Source organism: Periplaneta americana, chromosome 16 (genome assembly GCF_040183065.1).
Source record: "Periplaneta americana isolate PAMFEO1 chromosome 16, P.americana_PAMFEO1_priV1, whole genome shotgun sequence".
Taxonomy (NCBI): domain Eukaryota; kingdom Metazoa; phylum Arthropoda; class Insecta; order Blattodea; family Blattidae; genus Periplaneta; species Periplaneta americana.
In genome coordinates, this window is record NC_091132.1 from 175,435,333 (window position 1) to 175,454,240 (window position 18,908).

An 18,908-nucleotide genomic window follows, 5' to 3' on the forward strand; every position below is an offset into this window, starting at 1 on the left:
TATATATATGCGATTATGATAGGTTAGATTTAGGTGTGAAGGATTATATAAACGGTTAGGTTAGGTTGGATTAGGTGTATAGCATTATATGAAAGGATAGGTTAGGTTAGATTAGATTGTGTGTAGCATTAAATGGAAGGTTAGAATAGATTAGGCGTATAGCCTCATATGAAAGGTTAGGTTAGATTAGATATGTAGTATTATATAGGGTTAGGTTATGTTAAATTAGTATTATGTCGGGTTAGGTAAGATTAGGTGCTGGACCCCGGACTCATTTCATCAGCATTATCACCTTCATCTTATTCAGACGCTAAATAACCTAAGATGTTGATACAGCGTCGTAAAATAATCTACTAAAGTATAATAAAAAAACAAAAAATTACAATACACTTACCCAGTTAGGGCGTTATTCCAAATCAGTCATGTATATTTAATTGCAAATAAAGTTGTCAGATCTATTTTTAAAAAGGACACATGAACCAATGTCAAATGTCAATTTCTTTTATACACAGCAAGACGATATTATAACATTTTACTCCAATAAAATAATCTATAATTGATTCGAAATCACAATCTTCCCAGGTAAATTATGTTTTGTTATGAAAGACATCTTCCTAGAAGCAGTCTTTAATTCTGTTTTCTGCACGAATTCATTAAAATTTTACTCACTAGTCCAAAGTGTGTGAGATGGTACGGTACTGAAATTAAAAGAACAAAAGCAATGCTCGCACATTGGACGTAAGGTCAAGGACAAAATGATGAAAATATTAACAACCCTAACGATAAGCTATGCAGATGTGAAAATAAAACTGTATTGATGCAGTGGGTGAAAATTTACTGCAGAGTACTCACCTCTCAGGATATACTTCATTTTCCTCTGAAGACACTTCCACTTTCCGTTCCTGTTGAACTCTGTCCAGATCGAAAACATCTTTCTGGAAATGTGAGTAAATAATAAAGAGTTGACCATCTGTGTCATCGGTTTCCTGTCAGAGACATGACTTTTCAAACCTAATGAACGCAATCTCATATTATCAGTATGTTTGTAATCACTTCTACACAAAATCAAACTGGATACTCCAAACTGCATTGAAAAATATCCTTAATATAATTTTAAAGTCGGGTTATTTTTCTATATTCAAAAGCACTGGAATCATGTTTCAACCTTGAAAATATACGCATGTGATATATAAATACATTCAAGATTCGTAACAGGAAATATCTACAATATATGAAGCAAATGAACAGTAGAAGTGTATTCACTGACATATGAATATGTTTAGTTGATGTATCATTGGTGAAAGTTTTATTTTCTCAAAGTGCGAACTCTCCAATACGAACTGTTCTTTTCAGATAAGATAGCAGAAAGTATTTTGTCTCCACACATCCAAATTGGCCTTATTGAGTATCGGTCTTACTAATAAAAACTCTATATACAGACGTTTAACTGTCTTATACAATGAGTAGCTCGTTTATAAGTCGTGTGTAAATTCCTTACTAATAATCACTACATACGTCGTGTATAACAATAACTGTGACACAGCTACGTCATAATTTCGTCATTACTTCATTAAGAAAGGTAATAGAATATCTGAGGTTCTCTATTGCATCCGGTAGAGCGCTCTAGTGTGCCGTGTAAAGTATCGATATTACAACTGGCTCTGATCGATTAGCAAACTATATTTTGATCAAAGAGTAAAAGCTACAGCAATATTATTCTAATTATTTATGCTCTTTGGTTTGCTTTTCTGTGGATACAAGGCAACCATCTTCATAAAATTAGAGTCAATACGAACAGCTGATAGAGGGGCGGCCATTTTTTCTCCATGTACAACGCTTAAAGAAGGGGTTTCGTGTATATAACTACTGCAAAGGAATTCCCATTGTATAGTTACAGCCTGTTTATACATCCATTGCTTATGCATGGTTTATTAGTAACGTTTTGTGTCTCAAATCTGCATAAGTCTCGTATAAAAACTATACACGGTTTATTAGTAAGACCGTAAAACAATAAAATAATAATTTGTACAGATGTCCCAGCGGACTGAGAAGATTCGCATCTCAGACTCGATTAAGGAATGGAACCTGAAATTTATCATTACGGGAGTTTATAAAATATTTAAGAAATCAGTTTCATAAGAGAGACACAAAGTTATGGCAGATTAAAGTCCGTAATAAAATGTGTTATTGCTGATTTTATAAATGTAAGTCCAGCAAATTATAAAACACATTCTGAAAGGAGTGTAACATACTAAGAATCAAGTTGAGAAAGGATGGCAGATGAACTACTCAACAGTGGAACGTGTTTTCATAGATTTGCTTGTAACAAAATAAACACAAACTGTTACAAAGAAGCCATATTATAGTTATTAATTTTCTTCTTACAACTTACTTCGTAAAACAGAGAACTTACAAATCTGAATATAATAATAATAATAATAATAATAATAATAATAATAACGATTTATTTAACCAGGCAGAGTTAAGGCCATACGGCTTTCTCTAACACTCAACCAGGAGTAAAACTGCGTTCAAAAAACACTACAAATTTACACACAAAACTGAATAAGATAATAATAATAAAATGTAAACAACAAGTAAGTAAAAAATCGGACATAATATATAACATACAGAAAGAAAGAAAAAAGCATAATAAAATGTGAACAGCAGGTCAAAATAAATGAGACATACAAAGTATAAAAAAATAAGAAAATTATTGATGATGATGATGATAATAATAATAATAATAATAATAATAATGATAAAAAATAAGAATAGTAATAAAAATAGTAATGATAATAATAATAATAATAACAATAATAATAATAATAATAATAATAATTATGATGGTAATAAAATAGTACAGTACAAAGCATACAATGAATACAATATTTTGAAGTACACACAGTAAGGAAAATTATGATTATATATAGCTCAACTTATCACATTATAGATATACCATTATCGGAAAATATGATAACAAAAACGTAAAATAAGTTAAATATCACTAGAACATTAAAAAAAAATGTGAATACGTGGAAACATGCAATACAACACTTGTCATAATAGTAAGTTAGTTTGGCAACTCGTCATAAGATAATTTTCTAACTTGGATTTGAGAGATTTCACTGTTAGGGAGCCTTTGACTTTACGTGGCAGAGAAAATAGGATAGTAATTAATAGAACAGTACAAGAAATGGAAGATTTTGTGAAGTTAAAATGAAATCCTATCCCAAGTCACAAGAAATTTCTTCATATATATTCCTGATAATTAATTCTCTGTTAACTACTACAAATATACATTTGCAAATTCAAGAGTCCACTGCAAGAATGATGGATGTCATTTGGAACACATTTTTCAGGAGAAGCATTTGAAAGTTTGAAATACCGCTCAAAGCTTAACTGTGATTTTCCGATCATTACTGGACAATGACAACCACTGTTAATGCCATATAACTCTGTATGTACATTCTACATGTCTTAAGCTACGCATTGACAGTCTTGGTTCATTTTCGACAAGAAAGTGACATCCATCATTCTTGCAGTTAATCTATTTCAAATTTTAAAATGACAGCCGTTCAAGTTTAGAAACTATTGGAAACACGAAAACAGTTAACGTTACACAATCTTAATGGTTCTGATATAATTAAAATGCACTACCTGTATATCTGTATACTGATGGAGAACAACTTACATCAACTTCAGATTTCACGAATGCAAAGCCAATGGGCACTGGTGTGTCTTCAACCTTCATCTCATAACTCTGGTCCACGCATTCTGTCTTCATGCCACACACTTCCAGATGGGATAAATTCCCTCCCTACAGGACAAAATTACAACATGAATTACAGTATTTTATTCAGTTGTTTTAAATTATAAGCTTATTTCGTAATTCATGTGACTGATATTGGCTATGTCTCTCAACACAGGCTACAAGTTAGAGAAGACAATTAAAGGCAAAAATTGAATAACATCTTACAAGGAGAGGACTGTGGTTGGATGCTGAGTTGTCATCTACACTGGTGGCCATAATTCTGGAAACTTTTTGTTTTTGTACTGCATTATTGTAACATCTGCATTGATTCACAGATTTATACAATTGAAAATGTTACTCGTGACTGATTGGTTAATAATGGGGTTATAAAAAAGGTATTGTATTAAATCCTGAATATTTTAACAATAAATAGGCATTACTATGTGGGAATTTATGTTCTTGTCGTTTAAGATCTAAATATTAATTTCAGATTTTATTATACAGTAATATCCCATTATTTACTGTAATAAAAACTAGTCCATTGTTGATTTTAAGATTATTGCTGATCGGTAGAACTTCCTGTATCTCTTTAGAAGATATCCTTCGATCTTTCAATGCTAATCGACAAATCTGCCTCACATCTCTTGGACTTACTTCAGGTTTTCTACCAGTCCTAAGTGTTCTTTTACAAGATTTTGTGGATTTGTACTTGTGCCATACATTCTGGATGCCAGGCACTGTAGCACCATTACCAAGTTTTTTTTGCAATTTCCTTGAATGTGTACCCTTCTTCTCGAAGTGTGACTGCCCTAGAAGGTGTTCAGTCTTTTCGTGGATCCATTGTGATAAAATGATCAATAAAGTTTGTTGTAAAGCAATCAGATGTTAGCCTAACGAAATCTTAAGTCAGACAAATGATAGAAACACACTAATAATGTCCACATTTTATGCTAACAGTGCTCAACAATGCTTCTACCGATCAACAATAATCTTAAAGTCAACAATGGACTAGTTTTTATAACAGTAAATAATGGGAAATTATAATGAAATTTATAATTATTAATATTTCGATTTTAAACAAGAACATAATTTCCCACATAGTAATGACAATTTATTGTTAAAATATTCAGGATTTAATATAATACTTTTATTATAACCCCATTATTAACGAATCAGTTACGAGTAACATTTTCAATTGCATAAATCTGTGAATCAATGCAGATGTTATAATAATTCAGTACAAAAACAAAAAGTTTCCAGAATTATGGCCACCAGTGTAGGCACCCACAGTTCGAATCCTAATTCTCTTCTCATTTTTTAAAAGGTTGATATTATTATTATTATTATTATTATTATTATTATTATTATTATTATTATCATTATTACTATTATTATTATTATTATTACTATTATCATTATTACTATTATCATTATTATTATTATTACTATTATCACTATTACTATTATCGTAAACACCTGTGGAGTAACGGTCAGCGCGTCTGGCTGCGAAACCAAGTGGCCCGGGTTCGATTCCCGGTCGGGCCAAGTTACCTGGTTGAGATTTTTTCCGGGGTTTTCCCTCAACCCAATATGAGAAAATGCTGGGTAACTTTCGGTGCTGCACCCCTGACTCATTTCACCGGCATTATCACCTTCATTTCATTCAGACGCTAAATAACCTAAGATGTTGATAAAGTGTCGTAAAATAACCTACTAAAATTACTATTATCATTATTAATATTATTATTATTATTTTTTTTTTAATTCCCTTTCAGTTGTCAGTTGAAATATGCGTGGTATGCATCAAAATTAATAAACGAACGAGAAGTTTTTGTGAATGTGAAATATATCTGTTTCGCAGCATAAGTAATGTGTGTGACTGTGGACAACCTTTCTTCATTTGCTGTGCATGGTGCAGGAAATATGTATGTTTTGTGTGTTTTTATGACATCATAATGAATCGGGTACAAAATGAAATGGAATAGCTGCTACAGAAATAGAAGAGACACCAGTGACGCATCTTACCTTCCTACGTGAGCAGGATTTCATTGTTTATCCTTTACAATACAATGTTAGCTAATTAGTAATTTGTTTAAAACATTGAGAAATGTGATATCGGTATGTAAATAGATAACTGTGATCACAATATTAATCATTATTAAAAGAAAAAAAATAGGACCAGGTAAGATTCGAACTCAGGTTGCCTGGATGACAACTCAGCATCCAACCATATGGGTTACGCTATTACACAGTCTGATGCTTCCCTATTAGGCACCTAACGGAAGTACGTCACGAACAATAGCCAATATTTTCAAAACGAGGGATCATTGGCCACCCATACCAGGTATGACTCTAAACAGTACATCTTATGCTTTCATGTCACAAAATCTGATTTAATTCGGTGATATACAGAGCGTGTCCTCTCCTTGTCGGTGGCACAAGCCATGGGTCAGGAGTTCCTTGTGCATATAATTTTCATACTGTGATATGTGTACAAGAATCTGATTTAGTCTACACGATGTGTGAAAATATCTTTTCGCATAAGATATTTTATTAATCGATACTCGGAACGATGACAAATAAATCCTCTTATGGCACTTTTAGACAAACACAAAACGGGCAGTCTTTTCACTTTACCTCGGATGAAGCCTTTTTCTCTTCTAATTTGTATGTCTTGTTATCTTGTAAGTCCAATGGATCAACCTCAGGTTCCATCTTGATTAAATCCATCACAACTGAAAGAAGAGGTTATGTAACTGACGGTAACTTATAGACAATTAACTGTTGAGAAACTTTCATACAAGATGTTGCAATCTATATCGCATGTCACGTCACCGCAAACATTTACTTTCACAATAGATTGTATTGTATTGTATTTATTAACATTCCATGGTATTCATACATTGCTTACAGCTAGAATATGGAACAAGAAAAAAACCTTAATACTATTATAATTTTACTTGAAGCAAGTAGAGCGATCGGTTTGGAAGTAAATCCCGAAAAGACAAAGTATATGATTATGTCTCGTGACCAGAATATTGTACGAAATGGAAATATAAAAATTGGAGATTTATCCTTCGAAGAGGTGGAAAAATTCAAATATCTTGGAGCAACAGTAACAAATATAAATGACACTCGGGAGGATATTAAACGCAGATAAATATGGGAAATGCGTGTTATTATTCGGTTGAGAAGCTCTTATCATCCAGTCTGCTGTCCAAAAATCTGAAAGTTAGAATTTATAAAACAGTTATATTACCGGTTCTTCTGTATGGTTGTGAAACTTGGACTCTCACTCTGAGAGAGGAACATAGGTTCAGGGTGTTTGAGAATAAGGTGCTTAGGAAAATATTTGGGGCTAAGCGGGATGAAGTTACAGGAGAATGGAGAAAGTTACACAACACAGAACTGCATGCATTGTATTCTTCACCTGACATAATTAGGAACATTAAATCCAGACGTTTGAGATGGGCAGGGCATGTAGCACGTATGGGCGAATCCAGAAATGCATATAGAGTGTTAGTTGGGAGACCGGAGGGAAAAAGACCTTTAGGGAGGCCGAGACGTAGACGGGAGGATAATATTAAAATGGATTTGAGGGAGGTGGGGTATGATGATAGAGACTGGATTAATCTTGCACAGGATAGGGACCACTGGCGGGCTTATGTGAGGGCGGCAATGAACCTTCGGGTTCCTTAAAAGCCATTTGTAAGTAAGTAAGTATTATAAAGTCTTAATTATAGTCACAGTCTAGATGAAATATATACAGACGAGGTTTACAATATAGTCTACTAGTACAACACAAAGTCTTAGTATCAATTTCATGAAGTGTTATTGAATGTCATGAATTCACGTACAGAATAGAACGCGTGAGAAATTAGGTACTTCTTTAATTTGGCCCTAAATAATTTTATGTTTTGATCTACCAAGACCCTGGAATTCGCTAGGTAGCTGATAGTATTAGGGACATTGGAACTAAAATTAAATCGAAACACAAATTTACTAGATACTTATTATTGCGTGGATCGAAATACGTACGATATTTCCGTGCAAGAATTGTGCGTTATCATATGATGAAGGATCGGTGGAGTGGAGAAAAATTCTCTCTGGCACCGGGATTCGAACCCGGTTTATTAGCTCTACGTGCTGACGCTCTATCCACTAAGCCACACCCGATTCCATTTCCGATGCCGGATTGAATCCTCTCTGTTTAAGCTCCACCTCTTAGTTTCACTTTAATGGCCAAGCGTCGTGCACTGTGTCACAGATGTGTAATGTCCAACATTCTAATGTGCGGAGGTGCACTCATTACGAGTTACTAAGTGGCAGGGATCCGACGGAATAAGTGCCGTCATAAGTCAGCAAGTTGTTACCGTATATACGCATATCATATTAATGCGATATACCGAGGTACGTATATTTCCGTGCAGGAAATCTGCGTTATCATATGAGAGGATTCATAATATCTCTACGTACTGGTATGTAAAAAGAAGAAGTGCGTAAAATTACTATGATGTGATGAAAATGAAATAGCGGTACTTCAGTAGTAGATATTTCAGTTTAATACTTTAATAGTTAAACTTTAATTGAATCGCACTTTTTAGAAAGGAACTAAGTCAAATTTTGCCATTTTTGTTTTTATTAGCCAAATGATTACCACTTCCAAGACACAATGATTGGCGAAGAAAGGAACTTAGGAAGTTAGTGCTTTTCTTCACCGTTTGGATATCGAAAATATGACAACATATAATTTGTAACTCTGTTATGGTACATTAATTTTTGGTATATTGTTACACTTGCTTACGAAACATGTGTTTATACAGACAACAATGAATGTTTGTATAGGTAATTATAAAGTACCGGTAATAAGTTCTTTAGATAATCATTATTAGTTTATTCTTAAAGTATTTTTATAACACAGAACGTTGTGTGCGTCAATACATGAGCCAGTGATTTCACTAAGATGATCCCTAAACTTCAAAGACATGATGAACGTTGTCAGCATAATATTGTAAACCTGCCCTTCCCCCAATTACCAGTTCAAAGAAGTCTTATATATGAGGCAATTATAGATTAATATACGAGTATTTTTCAGTCATGATCTTAAATCCAACCAATGTGTGCTGTACGTGTATTACGAAGGACAGGCTCGAAAGTGAGCCAGTGATGTTTGTTCGTTTTTTAAATATTATTTTGACGAAAACATACACATGTTCTCAGATAGCTGTCCAGGCCAAAACAAAAATCAAACAATAGTTAGGTTTTGTCTTGGTCTGGCAGCTTCTGGAATATTCAAAGCTATAAAACATTATTTTCCTGAGCGAGGCCACTCCTTTCTCCCTTGTGATAGGGATTTTGAGGTTTCAGAAAAGCAATAACAGGGGCCGATACGGTGTATACAATAAAAGAATATATAGAAATAACCGTACAAAGTGGACTCTGGAAAACTGATCAGTAACTTTGATATATGGTGGCCTAAATTTAAAAAAAAAGAATACCATATTGGAAGAAACTTAAAAGAATCCTTGTGAGAGAAAGGTTCATTTCACATCCTCTGTATGAAAGGAATTCACATACAGCTCAGACAGTCCTGATGTTGTAGAAGATCGCCCATACATCAAGAGTTATGTAAGCAATAGGTTTCACCTGGGGAAGGGGAATTTACTAGTTTGACACTGAACTAACAAAGGCATATCCAGAAGAAAAATTTCCCAACAATGCCCAAAAGATTGAAGACCTTAAGAAACTAAAGAAATATTTTCATATTCTACTACACAGGTCCTGGCGCACCATGAATGAGACCCACTAGTCATTTCACATGTGTTAATTTTTTTATGAAACATGTCCATTTTGAATTAATTTTTTTTATATTCATAATATTATTTTAAAATTTCTAACATATCAGTTTAATCAAAATACATGTAGATCTGCGTTCAATAAATGTTGTTAACTTAATCTATTTATTTTGTTCTTCCAAAAACAATTTCCAGTGAAGAAAGGAACGAAGTCTCAAATTTAGAAATTTATGTATACCATTGTAGCACAAAATTTTCTTCAAAAGTCTGTTATCATTAATTCAAACCCATGTTATCTTTATATAATGTAAGTCTTAAATATTTTGTTCTGCTATATGTGCATGAAAAAATGTTTTTATACTCTCCTGAAAAGTAGCAAATTTTGACTTAGTTCTTTTCTAAAAAAAATGTGATTCAATTAGTTAATAATTTTGACATTTTCCACCTTTTTTGTGTGCCTCGGTTTTTTACAAAATGTCCCATGTTTTTAGTAAGGTATTTTTCAAATGCTCCGGTTTTCAAATAAGATAAAATGTGAACCCTAATCTAAAACCTATGCTTACTTATTATATATATATATATATATATATATATATATATATATATATATATATATACTTTCATCTTTTATATATCTTAAATGTAGTCTAACGCCTATGTTTACTTATAATATATGTGTATGTGTATATATGAATGTATATACATATATACCTTTTATATACCTTAAATGTAAGAAATTGTAACCTACCTTAACAATGTGTCATCAAACGCGTGTCTTTCAAGGATATCAACTAAAACTGTATTGAACTACAAAACAGCTAAGCACGACGATCAAATGGACAGTGAAAGACAGTGTCCTGGATAATATACTAGCTGAGAGCATTTGGCATTGCCCGGTTTGTCTTTTCTTCTTCTTTTTATAATTGAACTGGTTGTTACACTTTTCGGAAATGTCAGAAACTCAACTATAAACAACCAAACGAATTGTCTGTATTAAACTTTTCTCGCCGTAGCGTCACTTACATGAATTAATGAAATTCTTAGCCAAATGCCTGTAAGGATTAACCCAATTTAAAACAACTGTAGATCAGGCAACGAAAGAAAACAATTCCTCACGTGCCATATGTGCAAATGTTTTTCAATTTGTATGTGTATTGGTTATTTATTTATTCTGGCGTAGTTAAGACCATAAGACCTTCTCTTTCACATCACCAGAAATAGAAATAAAATAATAGAAAAATCAAACTGTAAATAAAGTAAAACCATACGATAATTATACAGATTACAGTTATACAAAATTTAATTGATTTAGTATTGTTTTCCGGTAATTTCCTAGAAGACGGGCAAAATTCAACATGGCTGACGAAAACTACCAAAGACTTTCTGCCAACTATGAAGTCCAAATGTCACCCAACATCGCAAAATCAAAGATGAAAAATCAAATATATATTCATATTTTTAAAGAAGAACAAGCCCTCAAAAAAAAAAAAAAAATGAAAATATATTTAATTTTTCGCCTTTGATTTTTTTTTAGTTTCGTGGCATTCGAACTTCATAGTTGGTAGTACTTTTCTGGCAGTTTTCGTCCGCACTTTACCCCCAAAAATCACTAAAACACAAAACAAAACATAATTTATTACCTTATTAAATAAAATTCAATTCTCATTGACGTCTTCAACGACAACCACTTCACTTCCAGTATAGCCTATGACACAGGCTTTAAGGCAATCTAACCTTAAACCATGCAGGCAACAAGGAACTAAACCAACACTTTGTCGTACAGTCAACTGTGCGTAAATAAACCACGTCTTTACACTGAATGAAATTCTCTTTGAACACTTATTACACCTTAACATCTACAGAAAATTCAGTAAATAATTCTTTTAAACCACAGAAAAAACAGTTTTCTCCTCAACATTCAACACAATCCTTATTCACTAGCGAAAGAACTAAATCAAAATCGTCACAAAATTTAATACATGATTTCAGAACACAGATTCCTTCCTTTCCCTCTTACTTCGAAATTCCAACCTTGTGCACACAAAATAAATTATTGACACTGAAAAGTGACTTTTCGTAAGCATGATGATGCGCATTCGACAAATGCAGATAAATCTACAATGTAACATCACTCACGTCAAACAACCGGGAACTGACGTCATTATCCATTCAAAATTAATGAAAATTCTAGAACAAATGACAACTATAACCAATCAAATCGAAAGAAAATCATAAAATGACAAACTTTCAATAGCTTTAGCCATCAGACACAACATAACACCACTCACGTCAAACAACCAAGAACAACTGATAACGTCATTATCCATTCAAAATTAACGAAAATTCTAGAACAAATGACAACTATAACCAATCAAATTAAAAGAGAATCACGGCGACACCTAGTATAAAAAACCTAGAACTAACATGTAAAAGTCACTAAAAGATCACTAACATTTAACTCTGAAATAAAAATGTTGGTAATACTTACTATATTCAACCAAGTGCCCGTCTTCTATGAAATTACCTGTTTTCCAGCAAAACAAATACTCTCGTCGGTCCCTACACGCTCACTTAGCATTATCTAAATATTCTACAGATCTTACATTTTATTTCTGCTGGTCAGTAACTGTTAAATTTCTTAGTCGTGGGAGTCAGCGTATTAAAAAAACATCACAACCTTTCGGCCGTCTCCTTTCTTTCCCACTGCAAATGTGACGTTGAACAGAGACAGAGATAAAATAATTATAAGATCGTACATTAATCTGAAGCTGTACATTTCACGTAATTTCATGTCTTTGTGTGCTTTCACTTGAATTTTAGAGACAGCTGATGATAAACAGAGAAATCCTTTGTTCCCCATCTGAACCTGTTTTGATGTCATTATGAGCCAAAATTTATCTCGCTATCAGTCGTACCAAAGAATCAATATAATATACTACATAGGAAAAATATACTGTAGGATTTTTTTCCTGTTCACCATTGTACATCCGTTTATATCATACCCTTTTTTAATATGACTTGAGAAATTATATCTCATAAATTCAGAATATATGAATTAGGCTATATTAATTCTTATTTTATATAAGTACAGAATACAGATACAATATAACGTCTCAATAAGTCATTTTTTAACATAAAGACTAATATTCTGGGGGACGTAAACAGGTATTTTATAAATTAACAGATTACTTTCCACAACATGTAACATACTACATTGGCAATGTGATTATACATCTAGAATTTCGCAATAACATTTTCGGACATGAACAACAATATCTTGAGAGGCGTATATTTTAGAATTAATGCAGTGTTATTTTCAATCAGATTACGTACTCGTACATTCACATAACCTACTACATTAGGAACATGACAAAATTATCATTGAATTGCTTTTTGATATGTATAAAATCTTTTCGTTCATTTCCTTTGTATAAAATATATTTGGGAATGTGAGAAAAGACGTCTGCTACTTTGAGCGACTGTCCTTGACCATCATTTCAATATGGCCATTACAAATGCTAATCCCACTGAAATTGCAATTGGTTAAAACCGAAAGGGATGTTAGTGGGTATCATAGCAATATGTGGTATAAAAACATATTCTCCTTTCATTTATCCAGTTAATATTGCCATTACAATTACGTTTCGCTCGAGTTTTTCACACCAATTCCTGTTTCATTGCATAGTTTTCGTGGGTCAGTGTTTTGCAATAACACGATTGGTGATTCAATATTAAGTATTTAATTATGTTGTAGCTATCCTTGTAGTCTCAAAGAATTCGGTTGAATAAAACACAGCTTGCTCACTATCTCAACTGCATCGAGAAATTCATAATACGGTTCTGGACTGCGTAAACATATATTTGCATGAATTGTTTAGATTTTAGACTTCATAGTGTATTAGTAACCCCTTCAGGGAACGCCGCCTTAGTAGCAGTGTCTGTGTGGCCGAAAGGGGGTTTGTGTACTTCGATGAAGTTGTGAGCTACATACACAGTCTGCTATATACAGTCGCGAAGCTCAATATGTAGTAAAAATGCAAACATGGGTAGTTGCCCACCACTAGGATCGCTACTATCGCCTCATAATCGCAGTCTCTCTCCTAGCAGACGAGAAAATATGTTACACTTTCGTTGTGTTCTTTTGGAAAAATTAACACCTTGCTTCCATTATTGAAATATTAAATGCATAAAGTTAATTTATTATTTTAATGAAGTATATTAAATTCCACCATAAACTCGAAGATGCCTGCAAGAAATAGGTTAATATTATTTTTGTTTGTGCAAAACGAACTGAAATTTGCTATAATCGCTTCACTCATTCAAGATTATAGCGATAATTAACTATGAAACCAATAAATATTAATTTGTATTTCCCTTTACAACAATAATAATGGAAATATGAATTAATCGAGTAACTTACGTGTACCGGTACTTGTAGTGTAGGCTTACGTAGTTAACAAAGTGGGATGAGGTTAAGCAATACTAATCACACCAGAATTAGAAATGAAACGTGATCAATAAATTTTATTGTAACAGACTTTTTCTACGTCTCTAGTAAAGTAACAAATAAAAATAACAACAAAATTAACAGCTATAATTAAAAACATATCCTTTGAAAAAAAAAAGTAGGCCTAAGCAATAATAATCCCACCAGAATTGAAAATAAAACGCGATCAATAAATTTCATTAAAACAAACTTAATTTTTCTACGTCTCTAGTAAAATATTATTATTCCAATTATTGTATTTTAGCCATTAACATTTTCATTACAACCAATAACGAACATTTCACAAGCATCAATGTGAAATACACAACGAGCTAGAACTCGATGTAAATACGACACAGTCCAAAGTCGACCGTGGACAGTCTATTGTTTCTAGTTGCTAACCGCTTAGAGCGCTTTATCACGAGATTTGCAAAAAATCACCTCAAGCTTCGCGACTGTATATAGTAGACCGTGCTACATATATCAGCGGTAGCATAGGTACTGGTGGGGTATCCCTTGCCGCAAGGGCTACAACCGAGAAGCCAGACGGACACTTACACTTTCCTTCCACATGGGGTTAACTGGCAACAGGGTTCACAACATTAAGGCCCGTAACACACTTACCTTCATGCAGAAAGCATTTTTCTGATTATAGTAATCACTTGTTGGGGGAAATATTATTGGTTATGTATTTACGTATATTGTCATACTTAAATATATAACCTGACTTTACAAATTACGTACGAACGCTTTGTTGAATCTGAGTATTCAGATGATGAGCAAATGGAGTTACATGAACATATTTAGTTCATGAAAAGACGAAGTAGGCCTAAAATTAAAGCTAGAAATATCTGAAAATCACATTGTATCTTACGAAAATAAGGGCGAGTTTTGGACACTGGTTTCGATTTGAATGATGATACGTTTAGGCGTCATTTCAGGTTCAATGGACCACAATTTTCTTTTTCTTTTTGCCATTCATGATATGATAGAGAATTCTTTGCTATATTCTGATTAAAATTACGTAAACTATTAAGACATATAAATACTATTAACTATCATCAAAATAAAATATAGCCCTATTTATTTTTAGACAATCTGATATTTGTCTCCAGATTTCGTCTTTAAGTTTCGTGTTTTTATAGTTTTCATCCCGTGTATCATATAAATAGGCCTATGGGTGACATCGTACAAGTTCGATAAGTTTCTGACTGCAATTATCAGCCATCTTTCCTCATTTTCAAATAAAAAAATACAATTCATCGCCACCTGTGATATCTTTTTGTACATTCAATCGTCATAAAAAGTATAAATGTCGAACATCTTTGATAAATATGTCAAGAAAATTCGCTGAGCTATCGATTCCAGCGAGAAACTCGCGAGAGGTTTTTGCCTCGAACGAGAATCTCTTCCAGTGTGTGGACGTCCATTTGAATCCATGTTATCAATTTCCTAATTTACTCGCAGCACATTTCTCGCTGGGGAAAGCTGCAAGAGTGTTACGGGCTCTAGAAAGTGGTTGTTGTTCATCATTTATTTAAAAATATCTTACATCAAATTGCTTAACAGACGAAAATAATCACCTCAAGTACTGCAAACGTAACTCCTGTTGCCGATGCTGCAGTTCCTTAAGAAACTGCGATCAGCCAGTATTTAAATGAAAAATACAGACTGTAATTTTTTAATCCTTATTGCCAAGCGGAAATTTACATATTATCGTAACGTCATCTACGTGTAAACAAATATCATTCGAGCTTATACTTTCACGTGAAACGCATTCCACAGATATCACAATTGAAAGGCGTTTCGGTCGACTGGAGAAACTAATGTTTTTTTTTACACTTCACGATCACAGGCAAAACTTTCCCCACACAACGCATTTAAATTATGTCTGGCCTATGTGTTGGCAAGCGTTGAATAGAGCTATACTACCTTTGTTTACACAGAGATCATATTTGAATAGCTTTACCGTTTATGAATGTTTACATGTTTCTTTAAATTTGGTAACTGTGAAAAACATTTTCCACAAACGTCGCATTTCAACGGCTTTTCGCCAGTGTGAATGCGAGCATGCGTAGTTAAATCCGACGAAACTATGAAACCCTTTCCACACACCTCACATATAAATGGTTTTTCGCCACTGTGACGGCGTGCATGTAATTTTAAATGTGACATTCGTGAAAAACTTTTTCCACATAAATCGCATTTGAATGGTCTTTCGCCGGTGTGTATGCGTGTATGCTTGTTAAAATTTGACGATTCTGAGAAAGACTTTCCACACACCTCGCATTTAAATCGCCTTTCGCCTGTGTGAATGCGCGCATGTTTGCTTAATGATGATGAATCTGGGAAACACTTACAACATAACTCGCACTTGAATGGCCTTTCGCCTGTGTGAATACGTACATGCTTGTTTAAATACGAAGATTCTGAGAAAAACTTTCCACACACATCACACTTTAACGATTTTTCGCCTGTGTGAATGCGTACATGTTGGTTTAAATTTCCTATAAGTGAGAAACACTTTCCACAAACTTCGCATTTGAATGGTTTTTCGCCTGTGTGAATAAGTAAATGTTTCTTTAAAGTTGACGATTCTGAGAAACACTTTCCACATATCTGGCACTTGAACGGCCTTTCACCTGTGTGAATACGTAAATGTTTGGTTAAGGATGACGATTCCGAAAAACACTTTCCACACACATCGCACTTGAACGATTTTTCGCCTGTGTGAGTGCGAACATGTTGGTTGAAATTGCTTACAAGCGAGAAACACTTTCCACAAACATCGCATTGGAATGGTTTTTCGCCTGTGTGAATGCGTGCATGGTCCCTTAATTTTGACAATTGTGAAAATGACTTTTCGCACACATCGCACTTCAAGGACGTTTTTATTGTGTGAATGCGTGAATGATGTTTCAAAGACTGCAGTGTTACAAAAACCTCGTTGCATATATTACACTTGATAGAATTACCGATTACGTCGCTAATATTTGACCAATCTTGAGTGTTGCTATTACATTGTATCAAATTGTCTTCATCACCAGCAATGAGAGCTCGTTTATGTGACACATTCTTCTCAAAATTATGCTCAAGTCTGAAATGAATGCAAAACATTAATATTCTCCAAAGAGAAGGGGAAGGAATAACAGTTATCTGGAAACAGTTCCTCGTCGGAACTCTTACTAAAGCTAACACCACAGTCTAGTACAGTGGTGTCAACTTATGCCCATAGGAGCAAGCGCGCGCTTTAGAGCCCAGGGGAGCCTGAGCGATTAACACCGGAAAGGCAAGAGAGATATGCTAGAGGTAGTATATGCCACTTGGTCGAGCTATATACAGGGATGGCCAGCACTGATGCAATAGATAAAGGGAAGAGAACTTATTAAAACCGTATCCATGTTAATTTTAGGATTTGTCTGAGAACTATAAGTGCATTATTAGAATGTAAGTTTTAATTTTAATCCTCATTTTTCACAGGTATTTAGTTTGCTTTTTTTATTCAAAAGGAACATTTTCTCAATTTTTTCCAGAAAAGTGAAATTTTCAGATATGTTTACTTAGTAGCATTACAGGTACTAAAACAATGTTTTCGTAAATCTAATATATCGTAAATACGTATTACTGAAGATAGTGTATTAAAATGTTTGAAAATATTCGCATGGAAAATGTTTGTAGGGAAATTAATCAACAAAGCAAATACTGTTACAACACAAACAAAAGATATGTGCCTATGTGTTGGTAAAACGTCATCTCTATAGTTTCAGGAGATTTCGAGATAATTTAATATTCTGATAACAGAAAGTTGCGCACCAATATCACCTAAGAGCATAATGCGATAAGAGTTTTAGTATGTAATATTAGTTACATTTAAAACTTGTACCTAGACAACTTTTCTTTGTACTATAATATTGTTTTGATTACTTTTATAAGGCTAAAGATACCATCAATATCAATTTCAACTTATCATGTCATATTCAGTGTCTTTCTTTGGGATATCACTTTCTTCATTAATGATGTGTTTAATTCACTTAGTACAGTATAGTTGTAGTTATTATGGAACTTGTGTGAATAATCCTTCTTTACTCTTTATTATGTTATTAACATTTAAAACACAACTGCCAGATTAGGCTAAGAAATAGGTGTTAGTACTTTTTTTTACAGACAATATAGAAAATAACAAACAAAAACAAGTCATATAAAAATAACGACATAAAATTTCACGTTCCATTTTAAGTTTGTGCACCACTGTTTTCTTAATTCAACAGGCTGCTTATTCCTCCTAGCAAACTTAGCGCTTGATGCCCGCGCACGACGTCAAGGTCAGAAGAATGCGCTTGCTTTGACATCACTGGTCTAGTATATACAGGTACGAAGCTCAATACGTAGTAAATATGCATCCATAGATAGTTGCTAACCACTAGGATCGCTAATATTGGCTCTTTACAGACAATGCGTAACAGTACCGGCACAGTCAATTGTTCCTAGCATCCTCACAACCTAAGCATCGTGACTTTATATACTAGACTGTGCGAAGTTTATCTGAGCTAGTACAAAATACTCACTTCACTTTCAAACTACATTTGAACACCTGTTACACAGACAAAAACATCGACACTATTGCAAGGTGAAGTAAGAAACCTTTCGGCACAATTACATTAAAATTACAAACTGAAGTAAAAGATAAACAGTAAAGACACCAAGAACGTCTTTGAAGAAAAATGTACAAATTATCTTGAAACTGATGTTACTGAATATAGTATTATATCAAAGATTTATTAATATAATGCTTGAATTATATTAACTGGCCTATGAATCTTGTAAAATTTTCAGAGTTAGCTTTTGCCGATGATCTGGTATTACTGGCAAAAAC

General features: G+C 33.5%; 1 protein-coding gene across 5 annotated transcripts in view; it reads right to left on the reverse strand.

Annotated features, from left to right (window-relative positions):
• LOC138692004 (zinc finger protein 678-like) overlaps positions 1–18,908 on the reverse strand; it is a 33,927-nt gene that overhangs the window by 3,764 nt on the left and 11,255 nt on the right. The window contains exons 4-6 of one of the 5 annotated variants that reach the window (XM_069814748.1): positions 6,392–6,489; positions 3,695–3,820; positions 853–935 (exon numbers count right to left, since the gene is read on the reverse strand). The exons of 1 other annotated variant lie outside the window; for it this stretch is intronic. In XM_069814748.1, coding sequence (XP_069670849.1) covers positions 853–935; positions 3,695–3,820; positions 6,392–6,489 — 307 coding nt within the window. Of the gene's footprint in view, positions 1–435; positions 699–852; positions 936–3,694; positions 3,821–6,391; positions 6,490–15,554; positions 17,133–18,312; position 18,908 lie in introns of those variants that run through there. 3 more of the 5 variants (XM_069814751.1, XM_069814746.1, XM_069814752.1) reach the window with 3 other exon arrangements.